Source organism: Gavia stellata, chromosome 32, assembly GCF_030936135.1.
Source record: "Gavia stellata isolate bGavSte3 chromosome 32, bGavSte3.hap2, whole genome shotgun sequence".
In the NCBI taxonomy this organism is placed as follows: Eukaryota; Metazoa; Chordata; class Aves; order Gaviiformes; family Gaviidae; genus Gavia; species Gavia stellata.
The window spans coordinates 502,566-521,842 of NC_082625.1; the positions used below are offsets into that span (position 1 = coordinate 502,566).

Genomic DNA, 19,277 nt, shown 5'->3' on the forward strand with positions numbered 1-19,277 from the left:
TTGCTCTGGGGCCGAGCGCGGAGCTCTCACCCGGGCAGCGGGCAGATTTCCCAACGGCACCGCGGCCGGCGGCCGGCTCGGGGCTTCCTGTGTCAGTTTGCCACGTTTGCCCAACGCCACCGTTGCGTTGGGAAACGGAGAGCGGCGAGGGGCACGCGCAGCCCCGGGCTCCCCCCTTCTCCATCCGCTCCCCGGTCGCCCTTCGCACCGTCAGGGCTGCGTGCCGGGGGCGCGGGGGCCCCGGCAGGGTGGGAGCGATGAGCGGGGCCTTTGGCCGGGGCAGCACCCGGGGCGGGGACGCTCCTGGGGCGGCGGGAGGGGGCCCGTCCCGCCCGCGCTGCCCGGGACAAGGCGCCGGCAGCGCCCGCAGCCCCTCCAGCCCGCCCCGCTCCGGGCACGGCGCAGCCGGGACCCGCTTTGGGGCCCCCCGGCGCACCCCAGAAGCGGCCGCGGCCCCGGGGGCGCCGGCAGCAGCGGGCGGGGAGCGCCGCGCCCCGAGGCCGGGTGAGGGGCGGCGGCAGTGGCGGGCCGCGCCCGGCAGACGGAGCTGTGCGGGCGGCGCGGGAGGCGGGAGCACCGGCGCGGCCCCGACATCCCTGCGCATCCCGCAGCCCCGCCGGGGATGCCGCCGCCCGCCGGGCCCTGAGCGCCGGGACGCCGGCGGCCGCCGGCCCCGCTCCGCCGCGCCTCGCCCGGCCCGACCCCGCCGGAGCCGCCGCCGCCGCCGCCGCCGCCCAGCCCGCCTGGAAAATGGAGTGAGTACCGGATCCGGCCGCGCCGCCGCCGCGGGGCGCGGGACCCCGGCACCGGGCCGCGGCCCCCCCGTGCCGCCGGCTGAGCGCCGCAGCACCGGGGGATGGCCCCCCGGGTGCCGGGGCTCGGGACCCCCGCACCGGGGCTGCGGGAACCCCACACCGCGGGCTCGCGGCGCCCATACCGGCGGCTCATATCCCGCCCCGATGCCGGGGCTTGGGACCCCAAAACCGGGGACTCGCATCCCCCTGACCCTGGGGTCTCAGGACCCCGATGCCGGGGGCTCGCATCCCCCCGATGCCGAGGCTTGGGACCCCAAAACCGGGGACTCGCATCCCCCGATGCCAGGGCTCGCAACCCCAAACCCGGGGGCTCACATCCCCCAAATGCTGGGGCTCAGGACCCCAATACCGGGGGCTCGCATCCCCCCAGCGCTGGGGCTCGGGACCCTGATACCGGGGCCTCACCCCCCCCGACGCTGCTCAGCAGGTGCTGCCCCTCCCCAGGTCCCTGCCCTGCGCTGGGGTGCTGAGGCGCCAGCTCGGGGTGCAGCGGCAGAGGCCCCGGAGCAGGCGTGGGGGCTGTGGGGGGCGAGTCTCCGCTGGCAGCGGTGCGGGAAGCGGGAGGGGTGGGAAGGGCGTTTATTTTCGTGTTTTGAACCTGTTGTTGCTGCTGCGTGTGGCTGGGGTGAGTGGGTGGCTGTGAGCCACGGACCCCTCCCTGCGTTCACCCCCAGCCCTCTGCCAAGGGACCCGGCTGCGATGGGGGGATCCTCGTGCGCCAGGTCCCGCCGGAGAGACGCTCTCCAGCCCTGGCCTTATCCTTTGTGTGCTGCGGTGGGGCCCTACCCGGCTGGTCAGTGTCTGCTGGCGGGCTCGGAGCCGGGTCATGGGGCTTTGCGGGCGGATGGGGGAAGGAGGGAGCAGGTGGAGGCCGTTGGGCGGCCGGCAGCTGGGGACCATCCTGCCCTCACACTGGTTTTGCCCCTGGGGGACACCAGCAGCTCCCGCCTGCAGCGTGCTGGTGCTGGGAGGGCAAGGGGCTGGTCGGCTGCTCAACGCGCCGGGTGCCAGCGACGGCAGCCGGCCGGGCTGGCCCTGTCTCACCCAGGCCTTTCCTTCCCTCCCGTGGCTCTGGTCCCTACCGTGGCAAACAAGGGTCCCCCCAGCATCTCTTGGCTTTGGCACTGGGGGCTTTCTGGAGGCATCCAGCCAGCCCGGGGTCAGCTACCCTTTGCTCCTCGTGGGCACCTCGCCTCGCACCAATTAACTGGCCGCCTGCTAGCGAGATGCCGGGTGCTCAACAGGTCCCACTCGGCACTGTCTGCCTCCCGCCTGGGGAGCCCCGTGGAGCTGTGGGGTGCTGGCGAGGGACAGGATGGTGGTTTCCTGGGGTTGGGGTGGGCTCTGGCTGGCTTAGGGCTGAGAGCAGCACGGGGGGCACCGACGGGGGCCTGGGGACATTTCAGAGGCCGGGGCGCGGCGTCTGCGGGGCTGTGGAAGCAGAGCGGCTCCCCTTGCTGCTGGAGGGGCTGGAGGCTTTGTGGTGCGAGAGCTCACCAAGGCAGGTCCGCGGCTTTGGGCAGCTCCTCGGTGCATCAGTCCCTTCAGAGAAGTGCCTCTTAGGGGAGAAAAATGTGCGCGTGATTTGCCAAAAGGCAGCAAAGGAAAGCGCAGAACCGAGGGGCAAGATGTGCTCTGGGGAGCGGGCAGAAGAGCTGCAGGGACCGGGCGTGGGGTCTCCCAGGGTGGAGGCATCAAGGGCTGGGGTTGAAGCAGGGGACGGCGCCGGGCAGGATGGCAGCTCCTGCCCCCCGGCTCCACACGCTGCCTTTCACCTTGCTCCACTCTCCCCTGGGCTCCTCCGGCAGCCGAGGCTCCGGATGGACCTTCCCGGAGAGGGCTGAGGAGCCCATAGAGGGGCGCGAGGGCTTCCCTCCCACCAGGTCCGTACGCTGGACCTGCCGATGGCTCTTCCTTTTGAGTGAAACCCTGCGAGTGACCCAGGGCGGGGGCTCACCCCACCGAGCTGTGGGAGTAGCATCTTACCCACAGTCCTGTCTGCGGGTGTGGGGCACAGACAAAAAGCAAAACAGGGGCGCGCGTGGTTTCTCCGTTGGCAGTGCCGGTGCAGCCTCTCCGGCCGCTCAGCTGGCTGCGGCTCTTCAGGAGGAGGCTCCCGAGCTTTTGGGCTGGAATAAACATGCAAAAACGTTGGTGGCTGAAGTGCCCAAATGAGCTCTCCTGGGTGGGTCCAGGTTTACGGGGGGACCTGCAGCTCCGGTGCTCCTGTCCCAGGTCTCACCGGGGCAGTCCTGCTCCCTCAAATCCACAGCCTAGTTGTGGGGCTGGAGGTTTTGGAGAGTCCCGGGGCAGGTGGGGACACAGCGAGGTGCTCCCCTGACGTCGGCCCGGCTCTGCGGCAGATAACGGGTGCTGGGCCGCGTGCTGCTGGCCTGGCTCTGGCTCCTGGTTTGCCTTGGCACTGGCAGTGGCTGGAGGAGGGTCCTGGCTGCCGTGAGCCGCTGGTGCCCAGGGAGGTTTGGCTGAAAGCTTCCAGGCTGTGCCGGTCTCGTCAGGGCTGCTTGTCTGTTCTCTGCTCCCGCTGCCGTTGATGCTCTTGAGCAGCTGGAGATTTTGCATCTCCACGTCTGGCTGCTCTGGTAGTTTGTCTTAGTGGGTCGCTGCTCTCCCCTCTGGGTCTGGGGTCTCCTCGGAGCAGGGGCTCTCCTGGTCCTGCCTTCCCGACCCTGCCCATCCCTGATCCAAAGCCGACAGTCGCACCTGGGGGAAAGAGGGAGATTTCTGCCCGAGGAATAACCTGGGAGCCCTTTGGGAAGCGACTCAGGACCCTGCTCTCCACCTGCACCCAGGGATAAGCAAAACCCAGCCGATGCTCCCCAGGCTTGGACCGTCGCTGCCTCCGGCTGGCTGCAGGGAGCCGGAGGGGGTCAGGTCCATCCCTGCGCCTGTGCGCAGCTGAGGGGACTGCACCGTCTCCCTTCCCAGCTCTCCTGGAGGAAACCATAAAGCTCTGCCGCAGATGGCCGCACAACGGCACCCCAGCCTTGCTTGGGGCTGGCGGGGTTCAGAGTTCGGCCACCGCTGTGGGACGGGGCCTCTTGGCTGGACCTGCGCAGCTGGGCAGGAACCGAAGCAGGTTTCCTGGGAAGCTGCCGGTGTTGGCGTTCCCGCTTCCTGGCCAGAAACAGCCACTTTCCCCACGCGGGGTCGGTGGTTCACATGGTCTGTGCTGTGCCGGCAGCCACGCTGGGGCTCGGCCGGGCTGTGGCGTGGGCCCGTCTCCAGTGGTGGAGGTGGCGGCAGCGAGGAAGGGCCGGGAGGAAGGCTGGGGAGGCGACGTGCGCTGGGGCAGGGTCGGGTGGAGGCGCAGAGCTCGGGGCTGGAGGCAGAGGCGTGCGCAGGAGCCTGGTTTCCCGAGTCTGTCCTTACTCCATCCGGAGGGAAGTGAGCCCCCCGGGCCCCAGACAGAAGCCGCTCTCAGGGGTGAGGATGAGCCCTGCAGCAGCCCGGGAGGAGAGAGAGGAGCCGGGGCGGATCCTGCCCCAGCCAGGTGTTTCCTGGCGGAGCATGGCTGGATGTGGGCTGAGCCCAACGCCTTGGCTTGGCGCCGATGGCCAAGCTCCCCGTGGGTGCCCGGGGCTCACAGGGGTGCCCCTACCAGGAGTCCGGGCAGGATCCGCGTTCCCGACGGCTCCTTGGAGCCTCGCGTGCTCTTGTGTTCGTGGCATTGGTGTGGGAAAGCCGCACTGCCTCATGTGAATGGGAAGCCAGGGACCAAGTGACACAGCTGGGGTCACCCTGAAGTGGCAGGGAGCCGGGTGCCGTGTCCCGGGCCAGTGCTGGGGCTGTCTATCCCAGCCGGTCGGTGCTCGCAGGCATGGGGAGCGGCTGGCTCCACTCTCATTCATAAATCGTGGGGGAGTTTCCTGGTGGAGCCTTGCTCCTCTAACTGGAAGGGAGCTGGAAACCCAAGTGTTTGGAGGGCACTTGAACCATTGTTTGAAAGATCTGTAATTTTCCAATCAAACTCCCTCCCCAAGCCTCCGTTCATCAAATATTCATGGGATCCATTTTCTCCTGGCACTCCCAGCCCACGTCTCAGCCCGAAGAATCAATCAGGCAGCTCTGCTTGCTCTAATGCATCCTGGGTTTTCGGGAGCCTGGGGCTGCCATCTCCTCCTCCCACCTCCCTCCATCTCCCCCCGTCCCCGTCTCCTCCCAGGGCAGCAGCGTTGGATGGGGCTGCGCAGGCTGCGGGAGCGTGGGGAAGGCATGGCTCACGGGGAGGGAAGGAGCGGAACTGAGCACTGGGGCGGTGTAGCCGTCTGCGGGCAGCCAGCACCGCGGGGCAGGGAGGAGCAGCCCCCCGTGTCACCAGGACCTGAGCAGGCGGGTCAGACCCTGTGCCCAGCCGCCCCGGCACGGGGCTCCCCAGCAGCACGGCTTTCCGGCCGTCCTCGCCCGAGCTGCTGGCCGCTGATTTATTTCCCTTTGCGGTCGATGACTGCCAGCCCCCCAGGCTGCTGCGGCCCCCTCCCCCCTGCGCCCGCCGCCAACGAGGGCCTTCGATCGCGGCCCCGCTGCTAATGGCTTCGTGAGGGAGGCTTTGCAGACTCTCCGCAGGCACGCTTCCCACGGCAGCGTCACTCTGGGCCCGGCCAAGGGGCCTGGCTCTTGGCAGGGGAATGGTGGTGTAAATCAGTGCCAGTCCCTCAACTGCTGCTGGCGCTGCCGTTTACGCGGGCTCTGGGGCCTGTCTCCCCGAGGTCGTGCTGGTCAGTGTCGGTACAGGGGTCTGGGCGGTGGTGCCCCCGTGCAGGGCTCTCTCCCTGCCATCCCCCTGGCTTGGAGCTGCGCGGGTGGAAAGGGAGCGGAGGTCAGGGGAGCAGAGGAGCAGCTTGAAACAGCTCTTCGCACATTTGGATGAGCTAATGGGAAAAAACAGAGGAAGGCAAATAAACATTATTGTTTCATGTCAGGCGGGGAGGAGACAAAAGGTCACGGGCTTCCCTTGTGATGGTAGGAAACGGCAGCATCAGCAGGGCTGGAAAGAGCTGGAGAGCCAAAGGGAGCGCGGGTGCGTGCACGGGGCGCGTGCGTGCTCACACGTGTGCGCGTATCCATCCGTGGGTCTGGGGACTGCTGCCTTTGCAGGTGGGAGTTCCCGGTGCCGCATCCCCTGGTGCCGCCTGCATCCCTGGTCCCGTCCACCTCGTCTCCTGTGCCACGGCCCGTGGCTCTCCCTGCCACGCGGTGCATGCGGAAACGGCTCGAGGAGCCGCCCTGGGACCGGCAGGGCTTGGACACACGCGCAGTGGACGCCGGGCGGAAAAGCATGAGCCTGTTAACCGGAGCTCATGAGACCGGGTGAAATGAGGTGGGAGGAAGGGCTCGCTTTGGGTTTCTCTCCTGGGCTCGCGGTTCCTGAGGGGGCCGGTGGCCCTGGGCTTGGCGGCCCTGGAGCCGCCTTTGCACCCCTCCCCGGCACCCAGGACGGATCCGGAGCTCGCGCTGGCCCGGCCAAAACCTGCGGGGAGGCTCTGGGGAGGCTGTGGCCTTGGCCCGCCGGGGCGCCGGGCCCGCGGAGCGGCCGCAGCGTGGGGAGCGGCGCGCCCGGCCCCGGGGGCTGCCCGGCCCGGGGGGGCCCTCGGTCCCTCCGCCCGCGCTGCGCATCCCCCTCCCGGCGGCTCGCCCCGTTGCCATGGCGCCGTTGCCATGGCGCCGTTGCCAGGGAACCGCCTCCCGGCTCGGCGGAGCCATCAGTCACCGGGGCCGGCGGCTGCGGGGCCCCATCGGCACCGGCCCGGTCGGGGCTGCCGCCCCCGCCGCGAACGGCGGAGGAGGGGGAGGATGGGGGGCGGGAGCGGCTGCTCGGAGGCCGCTCCGGTTCGTGCTGCGGCGTGGGGAGGGGCGGGGGCAGCGCGGGGCGGGGGCCTCCCCCACCCCGGATCCGGCCCCGGGGCTCTGCTTTCCTGCCCCGGCAGCAGGGTCCTGCCGAGCGTGCAGCCCCCAGGGACAGGGCACACGAACAGGACCCGGGGGCTGGCTGGGGACCCCCCCCCGTCCTTCCGCCCCGTCGCCCTGTCCCAGAGGGCAGGGACCTGGGGGCACCGGGCTTGTCCCCACTCTGCGCCCCTCTCACCAGGGTCTGGTGGCGATGGATGAGCCCCCCAGGGCGGTAGCCGGGGTTGGGCCCCACAGCAGAGCTGGGGTGTGCAGGCTGCCGGGGCGGGGGGGGCGGAGGGCGCAGTGAGGGGCGTCCAGCCTGTTTTGTGTCTGTCCCCAGGCCAGGACGATTCCTGGCGTTCAACCTGGGAATGTGGAGACTGTAGCAAATAATGGAAAATAAAGAGGAGGGAGGAAAAGCAGAACAGAACGTTTCAGGAATGCTGGAAAAGTTTGGATCCATCAAATGGGGCAAGATCCAGGAGAGAAGCAGGCCCTGGTCCAAAGCCTTCCGAGCTTGGGGTGCCAAGAGCTGGACTCAGGGGGGACCCCGGCCCCCGAGCAGGAAGGTGCCCCTGGCAAAGGGCAGCCCCGGCACCGTGGGGCTGGTGCCAGCCTGGCGCCGCGGCAGCCCTGGCCGGGGTAGGACGTAGCGGGGGTGGTGGCCGGTTCCTCCCTTCAACTTTTGCACATAATCTGTCTCCGCAGAGAGCCGTCCCAGCTGCCCCAAATCCCGGGGGCATTCCTCGCTGGTTTGGAGCTGGTTTGCAGGGGGAAGGGGAGGTTTCACCCCTTGGGCTGGTGCCCGGGGCAGGGCGTAGGGCCGTGATGTGGGTGCTGCTCCCAGCACCCGCTCTGTGCTCCCCCCGTCAGGGCCCTGCGTCCCCACAGCCCCCACGCCCTCATGCTGGGGGTGTTTCGTGGGGGCCTGCCAGGTCCATCGCCATCCTTGTCACCGCTCTCTCTCCGAGTTGTGCAACTGCTTTCGGTCTGTCTTTCCTGAGAAAGAAAGTTTGCCTGTGTCCGGGGGTGAGGCGAGGCCCCGGGCATGGGGCTGGGGAAGGGCAGACCCCACTCGCGGCCCCAGCGGGTCGGCAGAGGAGGTTTCCCTCAGGAAACCCACTGCCCCAGCCCCTCTCGCTGCGAGGGAACGGCTCCCGTCATGGGGGGGGTTGCAGGGTGCAGCGGGTGTTCAGGACAGTTGGGAGGGAGCAGGGTCGGCCCTTCGTCTCCCCCGTTATCCCTGTGCCGGGTGCTGCTGCTCTCGGACCCCACGCAGCCGGGCAGGGACCGGCAGCAGAATGAGCCGGGACAGCAAAGGGACTCGCAGACACTCCGACTCTCTTTGGGTTTGTAATTATTTAATTCCCATCTGGGGTGCGGCGTCGGGCCGCGGGCTGCTAGGCGTGACACACGGGAGGCTGCGAGTGGCGGGTGTGCGCCTGCGCGTGCAAAACAGTCCCAGCGTCGCCACAAACAGCAGAAAAACAACCGCTACACAAACGACACCTTCCCCGGTTTGTTTTTCTGGCCTGGATTTCACGCGCTGCCGGGATCCCAGGGTGCAGGGTGAGGGGAGGACGGGCAGCTCTGAGCAGCTTTCGGTTAATCGCTGATTTTGAGGAGGCGGCAGGCAGAGGCAGGGGGTCCTTTCGCCCCGGCAGAGCCCGTTTGGTTTGCTGCAAAGCCCAGCTCTTGCACAGGCTGTCCCCTCCGGTGGAGGATTCATGCAAGGGCACATGCATGTGCAAGGGCACACGTGCCGGCACGGGCGGCCAAAGCCCAGCCCAGGGAGGTACCATGTGTGGGGTGCAGCAGCCCGTGCCCGCCCCATGTGTAAAACTATCGTTGGAAAAGGCCCCTAATGGGAGCGCAGAGGAGCTCTCTCTTCCTGCCCCAGCCCTGGGCCATCGGCAGAGCCCAGCCCGCACCCCGGGGCAGCAGACGATGCAGCAGTGGCGGGAGAAGAGGGATGGGGAGAAACCCGGGGAGCAGGGTTGGTGCCCCCCCACTGGGGTGCCCACAGCCTGTGGGTGCCGGGTGGCACCTCGGAGTCCGTGTTGTCTTCCAAAATGGGCACTCCAAGCTGGGCTGGGGCTCAGCTCCCGCTGTGGTTGGTGCCGTATGAAGCCGGGGATGTCTTCAACCTATGTCAGCGAGTCTGTGGCCCCGGAGCTGCTGGGTGCCCCCGAGCGTGCAGCCGCGGTGAGGCTGGGGTGGGACCGGGCTTCTGGCGCTCGCTCCTCGCTAATGGCTTTTCCCGCTGTGCTGGGGACACGGCGCTGCCCGCCCCTCCCTGTCCCCCCCTCACCCTGAGCTGCCCCGCGTGGGCTGGGACTGCCGGTGGCCCTGCGGCCGCACCTCTCCCTCCCTCCTGCCCGCTGGGAAGGGACCGTCTGCCTCTTGCTTTAATTGCACTTTCAAAGCCCTCGGGCCCGGCCAGGAGTGCGGGGACGGGCCCGGGGGGAGGCAGGTGCAGGGGCACCCCACCGGCCGCCGCGCATCAGCCAGGGCAGGAGCTCCTGGGAGCTGCACTTAACCACCGGCATAAATTAAGTCCAAGAGCTCTCTCCCCTCTACCGCCTTGGCACCGGCATCCACCAGCTGCAGGAACTGCCACGGGCAGGGGCCGGAGCCAGACCCTGCTCTGGGCTGGGGAGTGCGGACCCCCCACCCGGGTTTCCTCCCTCCTGCTCGCCCAGGGCAGCAGCGCAGACAGCCCCGGGTGCGAGGGAGCAGCCGGAGGAAGGGCTCGGCCACGGGGACCGGACCCCAGACCAGTGTCTCCATGCCGGTGTCTCCTCCAGAGCAGCTGCCTGCGCAGCCGCCCCCTCGCAGGCTCTGCTGTCCCTTGCTCTGGGAAGCAAGTGGCAATGATCCATCGCCTGATGGTACCTCCGCGCCTCCCACCCTAATTACTGTCACAGCTAAACACTTCGTTAGCATCGTCTGGCAAGCAGCCAGCCGGCTCCCTGTGGCACTGGAGCATCCCCAGTCACAGCTGGGCCCGGGGCAGACGCCCTCAGCCCCGCTCTGCGGCTCCCGGCTGCTGAACCTGCACCTGATGCTTCGTGGCATGGGAGCTCTCACCGGGCGCCGTGTGGCTGCGCTGCCGGTTGGGCTGGTCCAGGGCACTCGCACCGCCGGGATGTGGGAAGGCAGACGCGTGGGCACGTGGCTCAGGGGGGTTGCGGCACCCCCTCCTTGCAGCACCCCGGGGCCTGGCTGTACCTGGGAGAGCTGCGTCGGGGCCAGCGAGGCGGCTGCCGCTGGCAGCATCCCCGGGCATGGCCACGGCGTTTCGTGTTGCGGAGGCCGGTGCTGGGCCTGGTAGCACGAACCCCAGCTGGAGCGGAGCCTGTTGCAATGTGTACATCTGTGCGTGTCCGCGTGTCTGTGCACGTGTGCGTGCGTGTGCCTGTGTGCGCAGCCTGGAAAGGTCACTGTGCGGGAAAGGTGTCGGCCGCCAAGAAGTGGGCTTGGAATGGAAAGTGTGAGCCAGGTTGAACTGCAGGGGCGGCCAGAACCATCCCACTCCAGCCCCTCTGTGGTCACCGTTTCCGTCTGTGCCACGGCCGCGGGAGGAGCAGGTCCGGCTGTGCCAGGTCATCCCCGGGTGCTGGGCAAGGTGCCTGTCCCAGGGGACTTGGGCAGGGCAGGGGGCCGAGGGGTGGCTGGAGGAGGAGTGCCGGCGAGGGGTACTCAGCTCCGGGGTGGCGAGGGGAAGGGGAGAAAGCAGCCAGTGGAAGGGAAGAGTTCAGCCTTTGTCCGTGCGCTGTGTCCGGTTTGCCGGTGGCACAATGTCCCCATTCACCCACTGCCCGTGCCTTTCCTCCGTGGGGGCGGCCACGCTCTTCACTGCTTCCCTCTGCTCTCTTGCAGGGCTGTGGAGGCCAGCACCCTTCAGCAGGAGAGGCTGCAGGCCATTGCGGTGAGTCCCCCTGCGGGCGGCGAACACGCCGGACCGTGAGCTGGCATGCCCACATCCCCGTGCCATCGCCTGCAGCACGTGGGGCAGACGCCAGTGGGTGGGAGGGTGCCAGTGCAGGGGCTTCGGCCCGGAAAGCTGCTCCGGGGCTGCAGGCAGCGGCAGGAGCCGGAGAGCCCGTGCGGATGCCCAGCCCTGGGCAGGGGGCCTCCAGCAGCCAAACAAGGACCCACGGGAGCCCGTGCCAGGGTGTCCTGCCCTGTGGCACCTCTTCCCACGGACATGCCACGGCCGGGGTGCAGGATGCGGCAGGGCTTGGCTCTGCGTTGCTGAAACAGGGACAGAGCGAGCAATGGGCGGCTGGGAGGTTTAATTAATGAAGCAACGGCTTGACGAGCCCCGAGTGGGAGGGAAACGGGTGATGATTCCCCTCTCGCCCTTTCCCAGGGAAGGGCTGAGCATTGTTCAGGATCCGTCCCTGCCTGCTATGGGCACTAGTAATTACATTAATTAGCGAGCAGTCAGGGGCCGCGCCAGGCAGCCCCTCCCCGGCACAGAGCTGGGCACTGGGTTGGTTTTAAACCCCGTTGCTGCCCCATAGCAGCTCCCCTGCCTGCCATGGGCTGCCAGCTTCCCCGGCCCGGCTCGCTACCGGCTGATCTCCGCTGCACAAAGGGCAAATTGTTCTGGGCCAGAGGAGAAAGAAAGCGGGTGACGCTTCCCGGGCTGGGACTGACTCTGCTGAAATGATCTGGACCAGCCCCAGGATGTGTGGAGGGGGGGCCAGGGAGAGGCTGTTGGGGCTGGTTCCCCCCCACGCTGGCCAGCCTGCTCAGCAGGGCTGGACGAGGGGAAGGTGACATTTTGAGACAGTGAACAGACTCCAGGCTCTGCCCCAATTTCTCTACACCCTCCGTGCCTCAGTTTCCCCCAGTGAGAGCAGGGACGTGGTGCAGAGCTGGGGAGCTCCCGGTGGGCTGTCCCCAAAGCCAGTCTTGCAACCCTGGGAGACTTGTGTCCCCGTGTCAGACCCCATGGGAGCCCCTTGCCCCCCATTTCCTGCTCCTCCCCGCTCCGGGGATGCTGCCCTGGCCGGGAGGGAGGTGCCCCTCCTCCCGTGGTGCCCAGTGCCGACCCCGGTTCTGCCGCTCTCGTCCCTCCAGGAGAAGCGGAAACGTCAGACGGAGATCGAGAACAAAAGGCGGCAGCTTGAGGATGACAGGCGGCAGCTGCAGCATCTCAAGGTGAGGATCCCCCGGGACCCCCAGGCTGCCTCTGCACCGGGGATGTGCCGGGGACCCTCCGGCTGTGGGGGTGGCAGGACCGTGACTCCCCCTCTGCTCCCCAGTCCAAGGCTCTGCGGGAGAGATGGCTGCTGGAGGGGGCCCCGACCTCAGCCTCCGAGGAGGACGAGGCCATGAAGAAGCAGATGCAGGAGGATGAGGTGAAGACCAAGGAGCTGGAGGAAACCATCCAGAGGTAATGGGGATGGCGTGGGGTCAGGATGTCGGGGTGCGCTCGGAGAGCACCCGAGTCCCTCCAGAGCCCCCCCGACCTTCTCTCCCCCCGGGCAGATGGGAGGCTGAGATGCAGCTCGGTCCCACGTGCTGGGCACGAGGCACAAGGCACAAGGCATGCCGCTGTGCCACCACGCTCACTGGGGTTCAGCCACGGCTGTGCTCGGAGGAGAGCGTCCGCTCTGGAGCTCGGAGCTGCTGGGAGCGGAGGTGCCTCTGCGGTGCTGCCAGGGCTCAAGCCGCTCTCGCCGTGAACCCTCTGACTGGGTTCTTGCCGGCATTTGTCCAGGGCTGTGGCCGGTCGCAGAGCCCATCCAGCCCTGTAGCCCCTCTGAGCACGGACAGCCCCAGCCGTGCTCCTGCCCAGGGCTGCGGGAGCCGCAAGCTGTGTAGGGCATCAGTGGGAGCCGTGGGTCTGGGGCCAGGGCTTGGGCTGGGGACTGGGGTCCTCTGGGGGCTTCTTGGTGCCCAGCAGCCCTGATCGCAGGGGCCCGGAAGCGGGGGGTGGTTTCCCATGGACATCTGTCCCCACTGTGGTGGCTCAGCCCCTGGGAAGGGACAGGGTGGGAGTCTGGGGGGGGAGAAGCCTCAACCCCTGCCCAGCCCCCTCGTTGCCTGGGCTGCCAAAGGCGGGGGGGCCGGCACGGAGGTGTCCCAGCAGCCCAGCTGCCCCGCAAGAATGCAATCAGTCACGGCTGTGCCGTTAATTACCGAGCATCGGTGCAGAGAGGGGTCAGGCACGAAGGGGCCTTTGTGTCCGTCTAATGGCGCGGTGCATTCCTCCGCCGGTGCCTTGTAAGGAGATGGGAGTTAAGGCGGGGGGTGCTGCTTCTGCGCTCACAGAGGGGCCCTAATTTACATGGACATGAATCTGTGGGGACTCCCCTGACCTCCGCCACATCCCGGTGGGGCCCTGCTGCCGGCACAGCTCTTGGCTGGGCTCGGTGGCTGGGAATGGGCGGTCGCCCTCGTGGGAAGCTCAAACAGGCTTTGGGCAACACGTGTGGGAGCAGAACGGATATAGAGCGGCGTTGCTCCATGCCACCAAGCGAGGGCACTGGCAAGTGCATGGCGGGCTTGGTTCAGTCACTGCACGGGGACAGCGAGAGCTGGGGGGTCGCCCCGTGGGGTCAGTCCCACTGCCCGGTGCCTGCGGGGGGTTTCTTCTGTCTGCTTGGGCTGAGCCCGTCGGCTGAGCAGCCGTCCTGGTTGCTCAGCGGCCCCGGAGCCGCGACCATCATCCTGAGCATCGCTCGCCCTGCGGAGGTGGGAGGAGGCGCGCGGCCGACGGGCACCCAGGTTAAGGGTGATGGCAGCACCCACTGGTGAAGCCCCTGGGTTTGTTCCAGCGAACACACACTTTTCCCCTGCAAAGAGATGGTGACAGCCATGCCAGAGGTCTGTCTGTCTGTCCCAGTGCTTCAGGAGCCCAGGGGCTGATTTGTGCTTCCTCCTCCCCTGTGCCATGTCGCTGGCCCACATTTGCAGGTCTGCTGTGGGTGCCTGCACCGCGGCTTCCCACGGCCTCTCAGCCCTGACTCTCCCCACAGGCTGGAGAAGGAGCTGGAGACGCTGGAGAATGGCAGCTCGGCAGCTTCCACCAAGGAGAACCTGGCGGAGGCAGCGGCGCCGGACAAGGAGGAGAAGGCAGAGGCCGTCCCCAACACGCAGAAGGTGGGCATGGCCGCTCTCCGTGGGCAGGGCTGCCCGCTGCGGGAGGGGTGAAGGGGGAGAGGGGGTGCCTGGGGGGGTCGGCGCTTGCTCAGCCCCTGCCAAACCAGAGCTGGTTCTTGCTGCCAGCGTGGAGCAGGGAGCTGCTGGGGTGACGGCACGGTGGCAGGCAGGTTGCGCTGGCGGAGGGGCAGAGCGCAGGGAGCCACTGCTGACCAGCTGCGGGCTTGCGCTGGGGCGCTGGTGCAGCTGTGGTGGGCTGCGGTCCCAGCCGAGCTGGGCGGATTGGCCACCCCACGTGTCCCTGTCACCCTTGGAGCCCCTGCCCTGCCGAACCTGTGCTGGTGGGGCCAGACCGCGGGTCCCTTGCCCCGGTGGGGATGGGTGCATGGGCGGCGGGTGTGCGGGCGGCGGGTGTGCGGGCAGCGGGTGTGCGGTGGCTCCTAACCTCTCCCTTCTGTTTTGCAGAGTCCCCTGGGCACGGTCAAGGGTAGGTGATCCCCACCTCAGCTGCGGTTCCTGCTCTTGGGAGGCAGCACCCACTGCCCCCTCATGCTGCCCTGGCACTGGGGCCAGATGGGTGGGGGGAGCCGGGGCAGCCCCGTCCCCACGTCCCCCGTCCCTGTCCGCTCCCAGGCAGCGGTGCTCTGTGGCGGGGGAGCCCGTCCCAGGCGCCAGCCACGGGGGACACGCCGCCTTCCCCGGGGCCCATCCCGCAGGCGCGTGGATGACCAGGCGATCATTTTGGCTCAGGCGGTTGCCTCTCCTCTCCACCTCCAGCCGAGAAGAAGGTCTCCAGCAGCCCCATGAAGGTGGTGGAAGGCACTGACATGATGAAGGCAGGTAGGTGCCCACTTCCCTGGGAGGAGCGCTCCTTGCCGATTGCTTCCCCCCTCCCCTCCCATGCCGCCCCTCGCTCGCTGCCCGCCCCGCAGCCCTGCCACCACCGCTCCCCACCGCTCGATGGCTTTCCAAGCCCAAGGCAGAGAACATCAGTTATTTGCAATCAGAGGGTTTGTTTTCGCTTCCACCCTGCAGCTGGTTCATGGTTCAGGGCCCCCCCTCACCCCCCTGTTCCATGACTCTGCTCCGGTTTCATCCTTCACCTCCTGCTCTGTTTGCGGCTTCTCGGAGCGCGGGAGAGGGAGCGGAGTGTCGGCTGCCAGCATGGCTGACCCCACACCAGCGCTCACGGCCCCGTGGCTGGCTGCCGGCAGGGAGCTTGCAGGGGCGTGCGGGGCCGAGCTGCCCGCTCTGGGGGAGCTACGGCCGGCTCCGCTGCTGGAGGGGTTTGCTCTGGTTTGGGGGGATGGCTCAGACCAGGCTGCGGCACTGGCGCTGGGCAGAGCCCATCTTGGGACCCTCGGAGCAAAGGACCACGGGGCCGAGGCGACCCCAGTGCCGGCAGGGACTGGCCAGGAGCCGGAGAGATGCCGACGATCACCTGTCCCACAGGGGCAGAGGGGCTGCCCCAGCGCCAGCACCCTCAGTGGGGGATGCTGCCCCCCACGAGCATGAGCCTGGCTCCCAGCCCAGGCCCCTGCGGCCAGCACTGCGCGCCGGCTGGACAGATGGACGCGGCGCCACTTGCCACGGTGCCTCCAGGGCCCGGCTGGGCCCCAGCCCGGGGAAGGCAGAAGCTGTGGAGGTAAGGTGATGCCAGCAGCGCCAGGATGGCGACGGCCCCGCGGGTCCTGGTAGGAGGGCTGTGCCCGGGATGTGACACCCGCCTCTGCCGTTCACTCCTCCTCGCTGCCGCCTGCTGCCTTGCTAACGCCGCTGAGCACCACACCGCACGGCACTGCACCACACCGCTGCCGCCATGTGCCTGCCCGCTGCCGGCCGCTGAGCAGGGGCTGGGGAGGGCCGGGGCCGCCGTAACGCGCGCTGTCCTCTTTGTGTCCCAGCCATGTACTCGGTGGAGATCACGGTGGAGAAGGACAGAGTGACTGGGGAGACCAAGGTCCTGTCCAGCACCACCATGCTCCCCCAGAACCACTGTCTGCAGGGGGTCAAAGTGTACGAGGATGAGCTGAAAGGTACGGCCCGTCCCGCACTGCTCGCAGGCGTCAGGAGCAAAGGGCAGGGGACGAGGGAGCGGCCGCCCGAGCATCCCAGCAGGCACCGCAGCTAGGAAGAGCTGGGGTCGCTCCCAGCCCTCCTCGCCAGCTCTATAGGGGAGCCGGCTCAGGGCAACCACTCGCCAGCCCCGATTCCGCGCCCTGGCCAGCCCAGTGTGGGATCCCTCCCAGCGGCATGGTGCAGACGGTCCCGACAGGCCAGCCCTAGTTTGCACATCGTGACCCTGTGCTGCTGAAGAGTGGAGAAGAGGATCTGCTGAGGCCAAGACTTGGGAGCCCATCCCAGAGGCGGGGAACGCAGCACCGGCACCGCATCTGCCCGACGTGCCCAGGCTGGCAGAGGGGAGCGTGGCCACTGGGCGCAGAGGAGGCGCAGCAATGGGGACCGGTCCCTGCCTGCGGCCCCTGCTTTTGGGAACCTCCGGAAACCTGCTTCGAAGGGCCTGGTGACACCCAAGGGATGTTTGTGTCAGTGGCAAGGACCAGCCGTGGAGCTGGGGCATGTTACTGGGGACTGTGGTGGCCAAGTGGACCGACCGCCTCTCCAAGGAGACTGCCGTGCACCAGCAGCCAGTCCTGTTCAACACCCTCCCTGTGGCCACGGCCGTGCCGGGCCACGCGGGCATTCACCTCCGCCAGCCGCCTGGCTCAGTCCCCCTGCTGCTCCGGGACCCCCAGCTCCAAGGGCGGGCCGAGGAGCTGCCTCGGCAGCGATCGGCCAGGGGCAGCTGTGCGTTGGTCCCGGCCGAGCCGGCCCTGCCTGGGCTGGTTGTCGTCCATCACTCCATCGACTGGCTGTTGAGGCTGTTGCACTGATCATCGCATGATGCCCCCGGTCAAGCGGAAAATGCGATGAGCTGGAGGCTGCTCTCGCCATGACGCATGTCTGCTGCCTCCAGCGCTGCAAGCAGCCGTGCAAAGTGCACCGGCGGCAGAAGAGCCCCGTCCCGTCCTGGGCATGGGGCCGCCGGGTGCCACAGGCAGCGGGACACAGCAGGATGCGGCAGGACATGGTGGGACGCGGCAGGGCAGCACCTGCCAAGCGCTCACTGGGGTCTTACTGGTGACAGCAGCGATCTGCCGCAGAGCATCTTATCGGCCCCAGCCGAGCCGGGCGCCAGCCGGATGCCATCCCGCTGCAGTGAGCGCGGCCAGCTTGGCAGGCTGTCGGCGACCTGGCAGACGGCTGCGGCTCCCACGGGGCTCGCCGGGTCTGAGGCTTCGGAGGTGCCAAGGGCCGGGAAAGGCTCCTCGCATTGTGCTTTTGTTTCGGCCTCTTCGTCTGCTGTCGGGCAGGGGACAGGTGATGGGGGGGGTCGGGGTGCTGCTGAGAGGTCCCGGCCTTGGTGCCAGCGCCTTTGGGGAGGGGAAGGTGCTGCTCCCCGGCCGCACAGGAGCTGGGTCCAAGCGGGTCGCGCCAGCAGGAGCTTTTCCAGGTCGACTTGGGCCCCCCGCCTGAGCCCCCTGGCCCGAGCCCCCCTCACCTCCCTCCTCTTGTCCCCGCAGTGGTGCACGCGGTGAGCGCCGAGGATGGGGCCCTGCAGAACGGGGCCCACCCCCTCAGCTCCTCCGAGGTCGACGAGCTCCTGCACAAGGCGGACGAGGCCACCCTGAGCGAAGCTGCCAGGCGCGAGGCCCCGGCCAGGGTGGGCGAGGAGGCCAGCGGCACCCCGGCCAGCCAGAAGCCAACGCCGCGGCGGGAGATCACGGGGCTGCAGGCCAAGCCGCGGGAAAGCACCGCGGTGCTGCCGCCGGGCGAGGGGATGGAGCCGAGCCGGGAGCAGCCTGTCACCATGATCTTCATGGGCTACCAGAACGTGGAGGATGAGGACGAGACCAAGAAGGTCCTGGGGCTGGAGGGCACCATCAAGGCCGAGCTGGTGGTGATCGAGGACGCCGAGAGCAAGCCGGAGCCGGCGCGCAAGGACCACGCACCGCCCAATGGCACCGCACTGGAGCCAGCGGCCGCCCAGCCGCTGGGGGAGGAGGGCCCGGGTGGGCAGAAGCTGGGTGCCAACGCCACGGACGCCAAGGAGGCCGAGCAGGAGACGGACGTGAAGAAGCAGCGCTGCAAGTGCTGCACGGTGATGTGAGCCCCGCCGGCACCGCGCCGCCACCGGAGCAGGCTGCCCCCGCCGACCCCCCTCCGCCCCGGCCCCCGCTAGCCAGGCCCGCCGCCCCGGCACGCCGGGCTCCCTCCCAGTGGACACGGACCCTCTTTCTGCAGAGCCGGGGAGATCCAACTCGGTGCCTGCAAAGCCGCAGCGGGCAGCAGCGAACTGCGGCTGCGGCACCGCTCGCCCCGTCTGCCCGACGCCCACCCTGCGCCACACCCCACCAGCGCTGCCTGTGATATTTATTAGAGACCCCCTTGCCCCACGGCACGCCCGCCCCCACCCACGGCCCGGCCTCGCCCCACACTGGTGCCCTCCCGCCACTGACACCGGAGCCTTTCCCTCCTCTCACGGCAACTTCTCACCCACCATCGGAGGCTGGAGACGGCGGGGCTGGGGGATCGGAGGACGCCGCCACGTCCGTAGATGACTCCCGGGGAGCCGGCAGCCAGCAAGACCCACGCTTGGCCCAGCCCGCGGAGGGCACGGAGCCAGCCCCAAGCCAGCCCCTCTCTCTGCACTTCCATCATCTGCTTCTCCTGCAGGGAAAGGCCCTGGGCCGTCCTCTCTGGCTGCCCACGGATGTCCCCGTGCCATCCCACGTCCTCGTCCCCGTGCCCCCGAGCTCCCCGAGCTGTGAGCCCCTCCGGACAGAGCGTGTCCAGGCGAGGGCAGGGCATCGAGGGTGGCATCCATCGTGCCAGGAGTTCACAGGGGGCCACGTGTCATGCGCGGCTCCCGCAGGGTCGGCCCCAGCCCGTCCCCAGGGCTGTGGGTGGGAGACCCTGCTCTGCTCCCCTGGACTCAGTTCCCCGTGCAGGAGCAACTCACCCTGGTGCTCATGGTGACGGCTGCCACCGTCCAGGTACCGATGCCACAGGCTTCCGCAGGTTTCCGCGGGGCTGTTCCTCCATCTTGGCTGCCACGCCAGTGTCGCTGGGCTCTACCAGCCGAGGGGGCTGAGCGGTGCTGTGGCCGGGTGCCCATGTCCTCCTGGGGTGACATGGGTGGCAATGGCAGCGAGGGGAGGGGAAGGGGAGCTGGGGGGCCCCAGCCCCATGGGGACGGGGATGGGGCGGGAGATCCCGTGCCTCCTCGCAGCAGCAGGAGGGTGGTCCAGCACCGTGTCCCCCTCCTGACTCCGTTACCCAGCGGCGGCAGCAGCTTTGCAGAGCCGCTTTCTGGGGTCCCGGGCTGCAGCATCAGCTCCCCCAGGCAAGCGGGGCAGCCCAGTTCACCCCAGG

The 19,277-nt window shown here is 68.6% G+C and overlaps 1 protein-coding gene across 3 annotated transcripts; it reads left to right on the forward strand.

The window, feature by feature from the left end:
• Window positions 1-731: 731 nt before the first annotated feature.
• PALM (paralemmin) lies at window positions 732-18,012 on the forward strand. 3 transcript variants are annotated; one of them, XM_059831837.1, is made up of 9 exons: window positions 732-755; window positions 10,605-10,653; window positions 11,814-11,894; window positions 11,999-12,129; window positions 13,718-13,841; window positions 14,307-14,328; window positions 14,592-14,681; window positions 15,746-15,877; window positions 17,426-18,012. In XM_059831837.1, the coding sequence occupies exons 1-9, from the start codon at window positions 751-753 to the stop codon at window positions 18,010-18,012; spliced, it is 1,221 nt and encodes a 406-aa protein (XP_059687820.1). In that variant the 5' UTR covers window positions 732-750. The 3 variants fall into 3 exon arrangements, with proteins under 3 accessions (XP_059687820.1, XP_059687822.1, XP_059687823.1); XM_059831839.1 differs by having other exon boundaries at window positions 14,619-14,681; XM_059831840.1 differs by lacking the exon at window positions 15,746-15,877 and having other exon boundaries at window positions 14,619-14,681.
• The last annotated feature ends 1,265 nt before the right edge of the window (window positions 18,013-19,277 follow it).